This window comes from Syngnathus typhle, linkage group LG2 (assembly GCF_033458585.1).
Source record: "Syngnathus typhle isolate RoL2023-S1 ecotype Sweden linkage group LG2, RoL_Styp_1.0, whole genome shotgun sequence".
NCBI lineage: Eukaryota > Metazoa > Chordata > Actinopteri > Syngnathiformes > Syngnathidae > Syngnathus > Syngnathus typhle.
Genome location: NC_083739.1, coordinates 16904187 through 16919410, shown reverse-complemented (window position 1 = coordinate 16919410; position 15224 = coordinate 16904187). Strand labels below are relative to the sequence as shown.

General features: G+C 41.6%; 1 protein-coding gene across 1 annotated transcript in view; it reads left to right on the top strand.

Moving 5' to 3' along the window:
- Positions 1-1828: 1828 nt before the first annotated feature.
- mtor (mechanistic target of rapamycin kinase) overlaps positions 1829-15224 on the top strand; it is a 54617-nt gene continuing 41221 nt past the window's right edge. The window contains exons 1-21 of the mRNA XM_061298460.1: positions 1829-1991; positions 2350-2492; positions 2636-2744; positions 2922-3154; positions 3410-3610; positions 3691-3825; positions 3916-4191; positions 4310-4418; positions 4515-4698; positions 4892-5020; positions 5656-5900; positions 6247-6456; positions 6531-6736; positions 7222-7344; positions 7460-7543; positions 7905-7997; positions 8351-8485; positions 9337-9466; positions 11253-11503; positions 11617-11703; positions 14106-14273. Coding sequence (XP_061154444.1) covers positions 2364-2492; positions 2636-2744; positions 2922-3154; positions 3410-3610; positions 3691-3825; positions 3916-4191; positions 4310-4418; positions 4515-4698; positions 4892-5020; positions 5656-5900; positions 6247-6456; positions 6531-6736; positions 7222-7344; positions 7460-7543; positions 7905-7997; positions 8351-8485; positions 9337-9466; positions 11253-11503; positions 11617-11703; positions 14106-14273 — 3237 coding nt within the window. The 5' untranslated portion in view covers positions 1829-1991; positions 2350-2363. The remainder of the gene's footprint in view (positions 1992-2349; positions 2493-2635; positions 2745-2921; positions 3155-3409; positions 3611-3690; positions 3826-3915; positions 4192-4309; positions 4419-4514; positions 4699-4891; positions 5021-5655; positions 5901-6246; positions 6457-6530; positions 6737-7221; positions 7345-7459; positions 7544-7904; positions 7998-8350; positions 8486-9336; positions 9467-11252; positions 11504-11616; positions 11704-14105; positions 14274-15224) is intronic.

The following is a 15224-nucleotide window of genomic DNA, read 5'->3' as shown; positions in this document are numbered from 1 at the left end:
TTTATTGATCAAGCCAGACCAGGTTTTCTTTTGTTCTGAGTCAATATTTTACTCTCTTTTTATTTAAAGATGTAAATTGTTATAGCCTACTTGCTTGAAATGTGTTAAATGTTTCGTTGGTCAGTGTTGTGAAAACCGAGATTTCCCTCAAGACAATGCGGCTACTACTTTAATTAATTAACAACTTGAATTATGTGTCAAAATAACCGATGAGAGTCAACACTGTCTGAGCTGGTGAATATATTAACACGTCGGGATGGTAGGTGATGAGAGCCGCCCCCGGCCCCCAAAACCAGATGTTGCCATGTGAATCTTTCTTCAGGAATCTATGACTCATACACGACCTTAAGAACACCTCCTAAAATAATAGATGACATGAATGTGATTGTTGGGGGGCAGGAAGGGGGTGAGGAACTTGACAGTGGGAGGGAAGAGAGAAGATGTGAGAGATTAGCAGATGGATAGATCAAGAAGCTGGGTGTAAATGTCGGCGTTGGTTCACCTTTTCAATAAGCTTATTCACTCTTGCTTGGGCCTCTACTTAATGACAGGCTCCACCACCGGCAAAATGTTTCAAAAAAACGTTTGAGTGAGGACTCTGAGGCAAAGCACAAAATAAACAGACGCATGAAATCAAAGCCCTGAGCTGATTAAAGTTGGCCCAACATCCTGTCTGCTGCATCCTGCCCAGACTGTTGAACAGGAGCATTATGTACATACTTGTTGTAGAGCAGATTGAAGTCAAGTCGTTCTTTTTTTCTCACTCACACATGAGCGAAAGCCCCACAAGAAAGGTAAGGCACGATGGTTGTGACGTCTCATCAGGAAAAAATGTTTGGCTTGTCCAAGAGGAGGCGATAAAGAAATCTGCCCCCGCTTCCCAAGCTTTCATTTTCCCACCCTACTGTTTTCTCCATGTTTAGTGTTGCAAAGCTGCTGATGCTCTCTTTGCTCCTCCTCTTTGCAAAAGCACTTCATACACAAATAATACAGATATGTTATTATACACTGATGCTAAAATGTTTATACTAAAGTTGGTGAATGGTGCATACATTCATATCATATTACTCTGTGTTATCTTTTTAAAATAATTTACTCTGTTAAATTGCATTTTACCACTCTAAATAATTGGTAGTCCACATTCCTGACGCATCTACCCATCCACTTTCTTTAACCCCTATCAATCCTCTTCAGGGGAGCAGGAGCCTATTCCAGCTGACTGTGGGGAAAAGGCAGACTGCCTGTACCAGGCGCCAGACAATCACAGGGCACAGAGAGAGATAAGAAATCATTCATGCATATATTCACCCTCCCTGGGTGGGAGCTGAACCCACACTGGGTACACAAAATACAATTAAAGACCTAATTGTATTCGAATTGTTTTAGCACTAACAAAATAAAAACGTGATCCTTACAAAATGTTGCTATTATGCATCAAAACTATTATGGTATGGGTGACCAACAATTAAAATAAAATAAAACTAATTTGCAGGGCTTCAGACTAGCCTTTTTTTTTGTTTGTTTTTTGTTTTTGGGAGGACAGTGGCCCCCAAACTGAACTTCTAGAAAAAAACATATTTAAGAGTAGAGATAATGGAAAAATATATATACTGGTCGCAGATGCGCACGTAGAAAAAAAACCTTTAGGAGCATAAGGTACAAATGGTGAAAATGTTTGACAAATGCATTAAACCTCCGATCTCTCACGATGAAAATATAGGCAGATGCGGGTTGAATTTTAAAAAGTCCGAAATAAATTAATTCGCTTTGCGCATCTCTGAGCTTTTAAAGGTGACGTCTGCATTGGCGTGTATGCGCAAGATGTACGCAACATTCACTCTCGTAAAACGCCTCAACTCCGCAGGACGTCAGCTGCAGGTCTCTCGAAACATTAGCTAGCTAACCTTGCACTCTGGTTCAGCCTGAATGTCCGATCATGAGGGATCTTCTGCAAAAATCGAATGGTATATAAGTTGTGTACCTGTGAACACGTAAGTAGAGTGATTGTTATCTTTGATTGTTCTCTCTAAGCTGCATTCATTATGCACGCTAGCGCTAGCTGACGTGAAGCTAAACATAAACAACAGCTATACCTGTCCCGTATGAATGAATCTCAAAAGTAGTGTGTGCATACGTTTTCCAGATACCGCATTCTCTTCATTTTGAGGATAAGTGGTTCGGAATTTGAACGCATTAACCTATTAACATTAGCCAGAGACGAAGCCATCTACTGTCAGCAAGCAGCTCACCCGTGAATCACCCACTCAAACACAGATCTTGCATGTCTAGTCAATTTTAAACTTGGATGACAGAATACAAGTCAGCTTTTGACCGTTCTTGTGAATGCAGATCAGGGCATCAAGATGGTGATCATGTCGGGCACAGCCACTGTGCTGCAGCAGTTTGTCAGTGGGCTCAAGAGTCGAAATGAAGACACCAGAGCCAAATCTGCCAAGGATCTGCAGCACTATGTGACAACAGAGTTGAGAGAAGTAAATATCTGGCTCCACATTGGCATAATTCTCTTGTACACTTGCTTTGATTTTGTTTTTTAAATCACTGTATTTCCAGTGCAGTCCTGTCACCAATGTTGTGATGAATGTTTGTGGAAACTGGTTTGTGTTGTCTTTTACAGTTAAGTCAAGATGAAGCCACCACATTCTATGATGAATTAAATCACTACATATTTGAGTTGGTGTCCAGCTCGGATGTGAATGAGAAGAAAGGAGGGATTCTCGCAATAGGTAAACATTTAGTTGTGCTGTATCTTGTTTGTGTAGGTGTCGTGGAGGGTTTATCTTGCATGCTTGCACCGCACGTCCCTAAATGGTCAAGGTGTGGACAGCAAGAACAGCAGACTCAGCAAAGTTTGTTGCATTAAATGATATACTCAATGTCTGGCTATTGTTTCCCCCCCACAGTCAGTCTGATTGGAGTCGAGGGAGGCAATGCCACCAGGATTAGCCGCTTCGCCAATTACCTGCGCAACCTGCTACCCTCCAGTGACCCAGTGGTGATGGAAATGGGTTCCAAAGCCATGGGTCACTTGTCGATGGCAGGGGATACCTTCACAGCTGAATATGTCGAGTTTGAGGTGAAGAGGGCCCTGGAGTGGCTGGGAGCAGACAGGAATGAAGGCAGACGCCACGCTGCAGTAAGTGGAAATACCCATTTGTTGGTGAAATAACTGTTTTTTGCATTTGTATCGTGACATTATATATTTATTTTTAGGTTCACTGAGAATAGATAGATGTGATCATTTAAAAGATAAAGTGAAGTATGTCACTTTGTTTGAGCGACCAATGATGCACTTTGAAATACAGGAGTGACAAAAAATTGAAAAAATATCACAAGCAATAAAAGGAATAAGGTGTTCATGGCCTAGATTAATTTCTGTCCTCTGTTTCAGGTATTGGTGCTTAGGGAGCTGGCTGTGAGCGCACCAACCTTCTTCTTTCAGCAAGTGCAGCCCTTCTTTGACAACATCTTCTATGCCGTGTGGGACCCCAAGCAGGCCATCCGAGAGGGTGCTGTGTCTGCACTGCGGGCCTGTCTCATCCTCACCACGCAGAGGGAGACGAAAGAAATGCAGAAACCGCAGTGGTACAAAGTAAGGCCCTCAATCGTATCCACTCAAGTCACCTTTTAATGGTGGTGTCTTGATGCTTGAACTCTTCTTTGATGTGACAGCAAACCTTTGACGAGGCAGAGAAGGGCTTTGACGAAACCTTGGCTAAGGAGAAAGGCATGAATCGGGATGACAGGTTCCATGGTGCTCTCCTCATCTTGAATGAGCTGGTTCGCATCAGCAGCATGGAAGGAGAGGTGAGCCGTTTTTGTACACGTTAATAAACGGTTGCATTTTACTTTTTATCGAATGCCATGGACAATGTGCTGACTATAATCGTCCATCAGCGCATGCGCGAGGAAATGGAGGAGATCACGCAGCAGCAGCTGGTGCACGATAAGTACTGCAAGGAGCTGATGGGCTTTGGGACAAAGCCCCGCCACATCACCCCTTTCACCAGCTTCCAGTCAGTGCAGCCGCAGCAGTCCAACGCTCTCCTGGGCCTGTTGGGGTACAACACGCCGCAGGGCTTCCTCAGCTTTGGAGCTACTCCAGTGCCAGCTAAGAGCTCGCTGGTGGAGAGCAGATACTGCCGTGAGCTCATGGAGGAGCGTTTTGATCAGGTGAGTTTTATCAAATACTTTTTTGAAGCCTTTTGCTTTTGTTTTGTTCTATTATGCTGTCTGACTTGCTGGAAGTAAATCAAATGTCATGTGAGAGAGCAAAATTGTTTTCTCCCAGGTGTGTCGTTGGGTGCTAAAATACAGAACCAGTAAGAATCCCCTCATCCAGATGACCATACTGAATCTGCTGCCACGACTTGGTGCCTTCCAGCCGCATACTTTTACTGGTGGGTCAAATTCACACGTAAAAACTTTCTCATTGCTTGTTGTTATTTCAGTCAACACAGAGGTTTACTGAAAGAATATTTCGATGCGGATTACAGACCAATACCTGTCCGACACAATGGGCTATCTGCTGGCCAGTCTCAAGAAGGAGAAGGAGCGGACTGCAGCCTTCCAGGCTTTGGGCTTGCTGGTGGTGGCAGTCCGAGCTGAAATACAGCCCTATCTTTCCAAGATTCTGGAGATCATAAAGGCAGCTCTACCACCTAAGGACTTTGCTCACAAGTCAGTATAGTCAGTCTTCAGTTAATATTCTTCCTAATATACGACCTTTGGCGATTACAAAAGTTGTGTAGTCGCCTTTTTTTGCAGCAATGTAAAACTGATGTTATATTCTTTTATTATATACTTTAATTATGACAAAAACACTGTCCTCGTAGAATAAGTTTTAATTCCGTTTGCCATCTTTCATGTGCAGGAGGCAGAAGTCCATCCAGGTAGACGCCACTGTGTTCACATGTATCAGCATGCTTTCCAGGGCTATGGGTCCCAGCATCCAACCCGACATCAAGGAACTGTTGGAGCCCATGCTAGCTGTGGGCCTCAGGTATCATACATATTGCAATCTGCTATCTTTTCCATAGCAAGCTGCATGGATTGTGGGTGCTTGCATGGTGTGAAATGTGAAATAATTTTCAATAACGTGCTTTCAAGTCCTTGACAAAAATGCCACATGATTCTGATGACCCAAATCAGAAAACGAGGGAGCCATGGTTGGATGTTACCTGAGCCTTGAACAGCTGGGATGTCATTTTCAATTGACAGCAAGTGGCGAAATGGCTGCCTTGTTTGATTGAGGAAAATGGGTGGATCTTGATGCCCAATATTAATAAGAATATTAACCTAGGGGCAGCATAAACCATATTGAGTTAACTTCTCCCTTGTGTGAATGATGTAGTGGCAGTGCTACATTTGACAAAGTTGTGTGTGTGAATGTCAAAACAAAAACAATGATGAATTTGACTCCATGGGGAAAACCCTAATGCAACACTTGATTGATTTTCCCTTTTATTGTCCTGTTTTCAGAGTAAAGCACATGTTGTGTTATGTGCCAGGAAAATCACACATAAATCAAATCATTGCAGAGAAAAGAATGTTAGGGGGGAAAAGAATCCAGTTAACATGTCACAGCTGTAGTTTTAGCCCCTAACTTCAACGTGTCCACTCTCTCTCTCTCTCCAGTCCGGCACTGACAGCGGTGCTGTACGATCTGAGCCGCCAGATCCCGCAGCTGAAAAAGGACATACAGGATGGCCTTCTGAAGATGCTCTCGCTGGTTTTGATGCACAAGCCGTTACGTCACCCGGGCATGCCCAAAGGCTTGGCCTACCAGCTCGCGTCTCCAAGCCTTACCAACATCCCGGAAGCCAGTGATGTCGGCAGCATCACACTGGCCCTGCGCACTCTGGGAAGCTTTGAGTTTGAAGGTAAGAGCCTTGACATTAAAGTGTCCGGCCACCTTTCGAGAACTGCAGACAGAAACTGGTTTGCATGAAGTGTTTTAAGGAGAGAAAATGGCCACAGGTTCGAAGTCAAGACAGGTTTAGACATTTTACACTCAGTAATGTTTGATTGCTCGAAATAGTCCTCAAAGTTTAACAGCTTTTGAAAGTTCAGGTAATTTCATTCTCATGGCTCTGATTCAATTGCAACCGGACTGTTCTGCTTGTCTCCAAAGTGGAGAGAAAATATACCCCTGTTTTTTTTTTAATTTTTTTTTTTTTTAAACTTACTACCCAGATAAATAAAGCTTGTGCTATGATCTTTCATCAGGACACTCCCTCACTCAGTTTGTGCGCCACTGCGCCGACCACTTCTTAAACAGTGAGCACAAGGAGATCCGAATGGAGGCAGCTCGCACCTGCTCCCGTCTCCTCACCCCCTCCATACACCCCATCAGCGGCCATGTTGTGAGCCAGACGGCAGTACAGGTTGTTGCAGATGTACTGAGTAAACTCCTCGTGGTTGGCATCACAGACCCAGGTAACTTGTGACAGACTTAGACTCAGGATGACCACGATCATAACGTCTCATTCTTTGTCCCCATCCTTTTTCAGATCCAGACATACGCTATTGTGTGCTGGCGTCTTTGGATGAGCGCTTTGATGCCCACCTTGCCCAGGCAGAGAACCTACAGGCTCTCTTTGTGGCCCTGAATGACGAGGTGTTTGAGATCAGGGAACTGGCCATCTGCACAATCGGACGTCTCAGCAGCATGAACCCGGCTTTTGTCATGCCTTTCTTACGCAAGATGCTCATTCAGGTAGTAGACTGTGTGAATGCTGGGAAATCGGCACCTAATTAAAGAAAAGTGATTCTTCTAATAATCTTTCTTTCACATTATATCAGTCCTGTACATATCAATGTCATAATGCTGATTATTAATTGTGCTGTGCCTATAAAGCACCTTCAGGGGGCAGTAAATGTCAATCCATCAGATATTGCAGAGAGGAAATTTGGGTAGTGTCTTTAGTGCAAGAAAGTTTAAAACCGCAGTAGAAGAGTGCACATATAGGAGATAACAAATATGTTTATAAAAATAAAACGACTACAATCTTGTACAAATGCAAAAACATATTGTACGAAGCAGAAGTGGTATATACACAGGAGACGCATGAAACGGTAACTACAAGCCTCTTTCTAGGAAAACCTTATGCCACTTATCTTTACAGACTCTTGCACAAGCCTGGATAGCTTTACACTGATGCAATACTAAATATACATTATTTGTTGTTGGTTTTGTCTCAGATATTAACAGAGCTGGAGCACAGTGGTGTTGGCAGAAACAAAGAGCAGAGTGCCCGTATGCTGGGCCACTTGGTGTCGAATGCCCCCCGCCTCATACGGCCCTACATGGAGCCCATCCTCAAGGTACACCTGTGCTAAGTTGCCTTTGTGAACGTGTATGTGACTAGGAACTTAACTAGACTTCTGAAACAGAAAATGGTTACTCTGTTTCACTAAAAATGCCCTCTGTTGTCTTCAGGCTCTAATCCTCAAACTGAAAGACCCAGACCCCAATCCCGGAGTGGTGATCAGTGTCCTAGCCACCATTGGCGAGTTGGCTCAGGTAATGGTTGAGGCAGCAGAAGGCGCTAACTGGAACCAAACCAAACAGAGACCAAAGATTTTGACCATTACGTCACATTTAAACTTTTCTGCTGAACGAAATAAGAGCACAACTTGAAAAAGAATGAATGAAAGATATGAATATATGTATGTACTATAAGTTTGAAAAGCAAACGCTTATTTTGAAGATAATGTATTCAATGCAAACCTTCAAAACATACCGTAAGAGTGATTTATCACAAGTGTCAAATGAGGAATATGTATGCAGCCTAATTAGCAAGAGCAATTCCTCAAAATGAATTTGACAGAACAGTTTTGGGGAAATAATAATAATGATTTATTCTCTGTGTTCTCTTGTATAGGTGAGCGGTCTGGAGATGAGGAAGTGGATGGATGAGCTTTTTCCTATTATCATGGACATGCTGCAGGACTCCTCCTCATTAGCCAAGAGACAGGTAGGTGAACTTATTCAAAGTACTGTAATTATATTTCTGTTTTAGGAACCACGGATGGGCATAATAGATGATTTTTAAAAACAATTGCACATCGAAGATAGAATAGTGTTTGAATTAGTATTTTCAGGACAAGAACTAAACAAAGGAAAAATTAAGTTTCTCCATTGAGAATAAAATGGAATTTCCCAGTGTCTGTACAGGTAAAATTTGAAGTAACATTATATCATAGGTCATTAAAGTGCAAAAAGTTGTACAAGTATGCAGAGTAACCGACAAATTAGCATTTCATGAAAGGAACACGCCAAACGACTGTTTTGGTTCATATATCAAGTCTGCTTGTGGCTGTCCACCAGGTGGCGTTGTGGACTTTGGGCCAACAGGTGGCCAGCACAGGCTATGTGGTGGAGCCCTACCGAAAATACCCTTCCCTTCTTGAGGTGCTGCTCAACTTCCTGAAGACAGAGCAGAATCAAGGGATCAGGAGAGAGGTATGCACGAGTGCCTCTGTCCTCGTGTTACTCTCGCTTTCCTTAGTAGCGACACAATCACTCAGGAGTTCAGCGACACTTAATGAGGCCCAGCGGTTCACATATGCTAAACAATGTCTGCTTGTCTGTTTTGATTTCAACCAATGAGTCATCATCACATGAATTCAAGCACTCCAAGATGCTTTCCTACTTTTCCGTAGAGACATGAAATTTTGTGCGGTGATGTAATTGGTAATTGTTTGTTTCCCTACCTGTTACATAATGAGAGAATTAGGGAAGGCAGTCTACAAGAGTACATGTGATTTGGAGAGGAAAAAATGACAAGTAAATTTATCTTTAGAAATAATAGTATCATAGAAAACAAGAAAAAAATAATTGAGCTACAGCCGTAGCATATGCCACTTGTTAACCATACTGTTTGTTAATTTACTGAGGAAATTTTTTACTGTAGCCTATTTCCTTAGAGCAGAAATCGTGTTCCCCCCACCTCACCGCACCCTGTTTTTTTTTTTGCGAGTGTTTATGCCATGCTTTGTTACATTACGAACTCGTTTGGTTCACATTTGGAGTCACATTTGTTTCTTGAGTGATTGAAAAAATCCAAACTGGGCATCATGTTTTGCAGTAGTTAAAAAGAAGCGATGTTTTATTCACATCCTACTTTTCCACTTACAAGGGAATAAATGAGGAAAACATTTGAGGTGCCGGTATGCCTTAATAGCCTTGGCGTGGGTCTATGCTCTGTCATTGCCCTTGGGGCTTGTGTGTTTTCAGAAAATATTTATAAAAATTTGCAGATTCCCACTACTTAGATAACTTACTGTCATGGTTTGTATCCCCTCCCTCTCCAGGCCATCCGCGTTCTTGGCCTGCTTGGAGCTCTGGACCCGTACAAGCACAAGGTGAACATTGGCATGATCGACCAATCACGAGACGCCTCTGCAGTCAGCCTTTCTGAGTCCAAGTCCAGTCAGGATTCAGGTATGCCTATAAACACAGAAACTAATCTTTGCGACGGCAGCACTTTTTTATTGTACTCTGAATATTGATTAGTTAAACACTGCAATTTTTTTGTTCTTTTAAAAAAAAATAGTGATATTAAATTCTCAGCAGCTGGAAAGTTTGCTCTGTAATTCCACACCCACATCACGGGGTAAAAAAGCTCTCTGATCATTATTCACTCACGGGGACAATGAGCCATAATTTTTTTAATAGGTGTAGTAGCTGCCTTATTACATTAACCATTATGGAAATTTGCAGCGTCTGCCACATTTTAACACGCATGCTGATCAAAAGACATTTATAGCCCAGCCAAAATAGAATATATTTGCATTTACATTTGAAAATATATACTGCATATTTCAATGAGACATGAAGGATCCAGTGCATTTGCTACTGCAAACTCCTGTGGATGGTTTTGGAACACGTAGAGTTCTAAAAACAGAACATGTGACTGTGCAGTTAACGTTTCAGAGATGTGTGTAAAAGCAGTCAAATAAGACATTTTATATAGTTTGGGATTGACTTCATCAGCTTTTTTTTGCATTTTGGGTTTTTGTCAGGGTATCTAATTGTGCAAGAGTGAAAATTATAATTCACCCCTAAGCCTCTATCACTGTTCAGACTCATGTATTCTGACTTAAATAAAGGCTTGAATTAAGTATACAAACACATCTTAGAAAGTAGATAAAGCGATAATTGTATAAAATAGATGACAGATTTTGTGTCAAAATCTATGTGTATCGAGAACCTCAGCCTACATCCCAGCTTGTGTCTTGACTTCCAATATGGTAATAGTCTTACCAGATAGTTCTTAAAGCTAATGGAGTCCAGCCAGACCTGAAGGATCAGGTTTTATGCGTTGGCAGATTTATTAGGGTCATTTAGTGGAGTGTGGGTTTTTAGGGCACCAATTTTGCCTGTCTCATTTGTCATTGGTTCTGCCAGTCTTTTCTTTAACTGTCTTTTACTATTGCTCGAAATGACTTCAATATTTGTTATCATCAGTTCAGTTACTGCATTTAACCACATTGATTACTTATTTTAAATAAACAGCCCATTTGCTATCTTCTGCCACAAGTTGTAGATTAGAACATGAAGGTACAGAGAGCAAAGCTTCTCTCTTCAGTCTGCTGGTCAATTGACAGTCTGTTTAGTATGTCTACAGCCCTGAGTCTTCAGGGAGATGAACGCTCTTGCAAAAGCTCAGTGAGACCCTGAATATTCGACATCTGTCTAGTATCAGACATCTGTCTAGTTCTCCACATTTGAGTAGCCACACTAAGACTATAAGCATCACCTTTGGAAAAGAAAAACTACTCAGAAGGACACAGGGACAAAGAGTCAACCAACAGCTGTCATTTGAAGTTTGAGATTATGGTATGTCAAGGTAATGGCTTAAATACAAAGACAACAATTGCCATAGATTCTTGAATTAGTAGCACTCAAATATTACACTAAAAAAAACGTAGATGCTGACATTAGTCTTCATCAAATGCACTGAATAAAAGACTGCACTAATATGCAGTTTACAAAAGGACAACTAAATAAAGCTGTGTATCCCGCCATTTGTGAATCTTCATTTTCACTATTCTCACACATATTGGAACTTTGTGATCCATTATGAGAAGCTATTTGTAGTGTAGTAGTTCAAATAGCAGAACCATGGAGCTGGTGTGGGAATCCAAATCGTGCGGATTGACTGAGAACGACAACACAACTGTTCCTGATGTTTCCATCATGTCCTGTCATTTTCTCCTCAACCCAGCTGACTACAGCACCAGTGAGATGCTGGTCAACATGGGAAACTTGCCCCTGGATGAGTTTTACCCCGCCGTGGCCATCGTTACTCTGATGCGCATCCTGAGAGATCCGTCACTGTCGAACCACCACACCATGGTTGTCCAGGCTGTTACCTTCATTTTCAAGTCTCTGGGCCTCAAGTGCGTCCAGTTCCTACCGCAGGTCATGCCCACTTTTCTCAACGTGATTCGCGTCTGTGACGCCAGTATCCGAGAGGTAGGTCGCACTCCAGGTGGGCTCGGATGGTATCGAGTTCCTTGGAGTTAATAACACCGGTATTCACCTATCCGGAACCGGTCTTACTCTCTTTCCTCCTTGTGTTTCGCCAGTTCCTCTTTCAACAGATGGGAATGGTCGTTTGCTTTGTAAAGATCCACATCCGCCCCTACATGGATGACATATTCACCCTCATCAGAGTGAGTAATCATGTTTACTTTCCATCCTTGTAATTACGGTCCCCACTTTTCCTCATCACCGAGGATGTTCCAATGATTTAATATGTCACGGATGAGATGAGCAATGGGGAAGAAGGAAGACCTCGAGAGAAGCTTAGAGCAAAGGACTAACACCGGTTGCAGATGTTTTGGCACATTCTCTCATTTGGAACATGTTTATTGATTAGTCATCTGGTCTGACTGTAAATTCTTTTCAGAGTAGCCTACAGCGAAATACCTTTTGGGATACATTCCATTATTTTGCAATTTCAGTCTTAACTATAACAGGGCCCACTTGGTAATAAAGAGCTTTCCAGTTGTTGCTTGCTATCTATAGCACTGGTCAAAAGCCAGCTTGAATTAGAGACGCCTTTGTGTGTCCCTAAAAGTATTATTGACACATATTGTTTTTCAATTTGACCTGTAAAAGCTTGTGCAATATGGATTTGATCACGTTTAAAAAGAACATTCCACCTGATGCGCAACTTCTAATTTGTAAATATTATAATATAATAATAATAATAAGCATTACTAAATATATTACTGTATTACATAGTGTTTTTTAGGAAACCCTAATATGCTGGAGACAAAACAAGGGCAGATTCAGAATCAGCACAAAATATTAGTAATAGTAAGGTTTCATCATACATTTATTTTCTCAAGGTTTTGTGTGTTGGAGGCTCTGTCATGAGAGGTTTTTCAGAGGTAATGCTTGTGTCCCCTGACGTCCGGTTTTCAAACAGTGATCACGTCAGTCTCTTTACGCAAGCAGCTTCAAGGTGGAGGTTGTGCTCTCGATTTGACTCTTGTAACCCGATCAGCCTCCATGACTGACGTCTGTCCCCCACGTCACAGAAGAGGGCACATCACAGGCAGTTTATTACACATCATGGCACTCAAGAGAGGACCTGAAGAATCATATCAAATGTAGTCATTCAAATCTTTCCATTCAAGCTTTTCCAGCCTCCCAATTCCTTCACACACTTCATTACACATAACATTGGTAGCTGCAGTTAACAGCTCCACGGTATGATTTCCACTCAAATCGTCCAGTTCTTTGTCACTCTTAAAACTGACTCATGATAATCACCCTTATCACATGATGCCGAACGACTGCTAAAGCCAAAGAGTCCTCTGCACTGGAACACAATTAAATAGCAAGGCACAAAATATCATAAGACTTTATTTGTACGTGTACCTTTCAACTTTAAAATCACTTCTTCTCCTCGAGAGAAATGATTGAAAGAACCACGCGGCTGTGTCTCAAGTCCCACCGCGTTAATAAAAGGCAAGTGAAACAAAGAATCTATTCATTTTTTTCCGGCCCAACTGCTGCATCCAGATGAGGGGGCTGGAATAGTCATTCCCACCGTCCACTCATTTGTTTGATAGTCAGCAGCCACAGGCTGGAAAGGCAGGAAGTCCGCGTTTGCCCCGTGGCTACTTGAGCAAAAACACCCCCATCAGTCGTTGGTACTTCAGGTGCTCGGTCTTAACTCCACGGGCCAGTATCTCTCAGGAACACAGTGGTCATGTCCAGCAACTCTTCCTAAAATAGTGTCAAAATCCTTACCGCAATGCGACGTCATCTTACTTACCAGTAAATATCCTCACCTCTCTCCCACTCCCGACTAATATTGTGGCACTCCCTTTTCCTGGATCCAACGCATGAAAACAACTCCAACTCAGAAGAAAAACCTTTTGTCCCATTTTCTCAGACCCCACATAAATCCTCATCACTAAACCAGAGCCGTTTAAAGGCTTTGGAATCCACACTCTGAATATGCGATACCGCACGTAAAATTTTTTTACACATGTCCCATAATTGGAATAACATTTAACAAGGTCACTCGTATTTTATAACAACCTTCAACTTTGTGCGCTGTTTTTTTACTTGAATGTCATTTGGTTTGTGCCATATATTTGATCGGACTTTCTGATCGTTTTAAGCCACAAAGTGATATTTTGCTGGCCAAGTATTTTTAAGAGGCCCGTTAGTTTATGACTGAAACAACCCACATGTGCTTTGAATTCACATGTCAACATTGAACAGAAACAACACAGATGTAAACAATAAGAGGTAAATCAATAGACAAATCATATTATTTTCCCCCAAAAAAACAATTCTGTTTTTGAAAATGGCTTATTACTCAGATTTTTTATTTAGTAATTGTGCCACATGGGTGCAAAGAAAAAGAAAGCGAACGATACTAAAACTGGAATGAGTGCAAATCCATCTCGAGAGTCTAATAGTTTGTGATGGTCTTGCGACTCATGTAGGCTAATAGAATTACTCTTCCTAGAATTACAAAATAACAGATGCATACTCTATGGTTATTTTACTATTGTTACCGGGTAAACTAAAGGATACTTTTGTTTTTCAGGAGTACTGGACACCTAACAATCCCATGCAGAACACCATCATCCTTCTGATCGAACAGATTGTGGTGGCCCTGGGGGGAGAATTTAAACTTTACCTGCCACAGCTCATCCCGCATATGTTGCGTGTCTTCATGCACGACAACAGCACTGGACGCGGTGTTACTATTAAGGTAAGTGCAGGGTTGCGCTCCCACAAAAACAACAATCTTTGTTCAAAACGCACCACTTGAAACAATGACGGCTGGTGAAGACATGCGCCTCCTAAACACCCACATTTTGTGCTTGTATAGTTTTTGAAATTTTGCCCCAGACTGAAAATATATTGCATCAGGTTGGAAGATATGTCACAATCAGAATCATCCGAATGTATCATACCACTTTATTACGGGGTGATGAAATTATATATATATATATATATATATATATATATATATATATATATATATATATATATATATATATATATATATAACTACATTTGACCTACTGATGTATGTGGATTACTGTGATTATAATTGAAATAGAAGTAATTAGTTCCAGGGTCAAGCTGCCACCTTCAGAAAACCTATTGAATTTAATAATTTTCTCATTCAATTCCATACAAGAGGAAAAATAAGTAAGCCACGGATGTTACAGTATATAAAAACAATAAAGCCGTTTGCCTTAACTTGGATATGAAGTGAAAACACAGCTGTCTGGTTTACGTCACGCAACCTCTGGTATACATTCTTCTGGTCACACATTCTTCTGTGAATGCACCTTGTTGAGGCCGGTTGTCTTATTGAGTAAGCAAACAAAGTGAATCTATCCTTTTGTTACCTGTCTTGTATTGTCATGCAATGTTTGTGCAATTTTGTACCTGTGGGCTGTTGCCATTTGGAGGTTGCGATATAGTTGATTGAATTCCAGTTCTGTCTTCTGTTGTCTCCATTCAACTCATTCAGGGCTAAACTGTTCGTAATGCAGTAGCCAACAGACAAAAACTGCAGACCTGCAACATCCATTCACTCTTGTGTTAGGTGCTTCTATCTTTTTTTTTCCTAGAAAATGGTTCATGTTTCAGGGTAGAGGTCAGGCCATAACGACAATATAATATGCTAAATGGCCATATGCAGTGCATT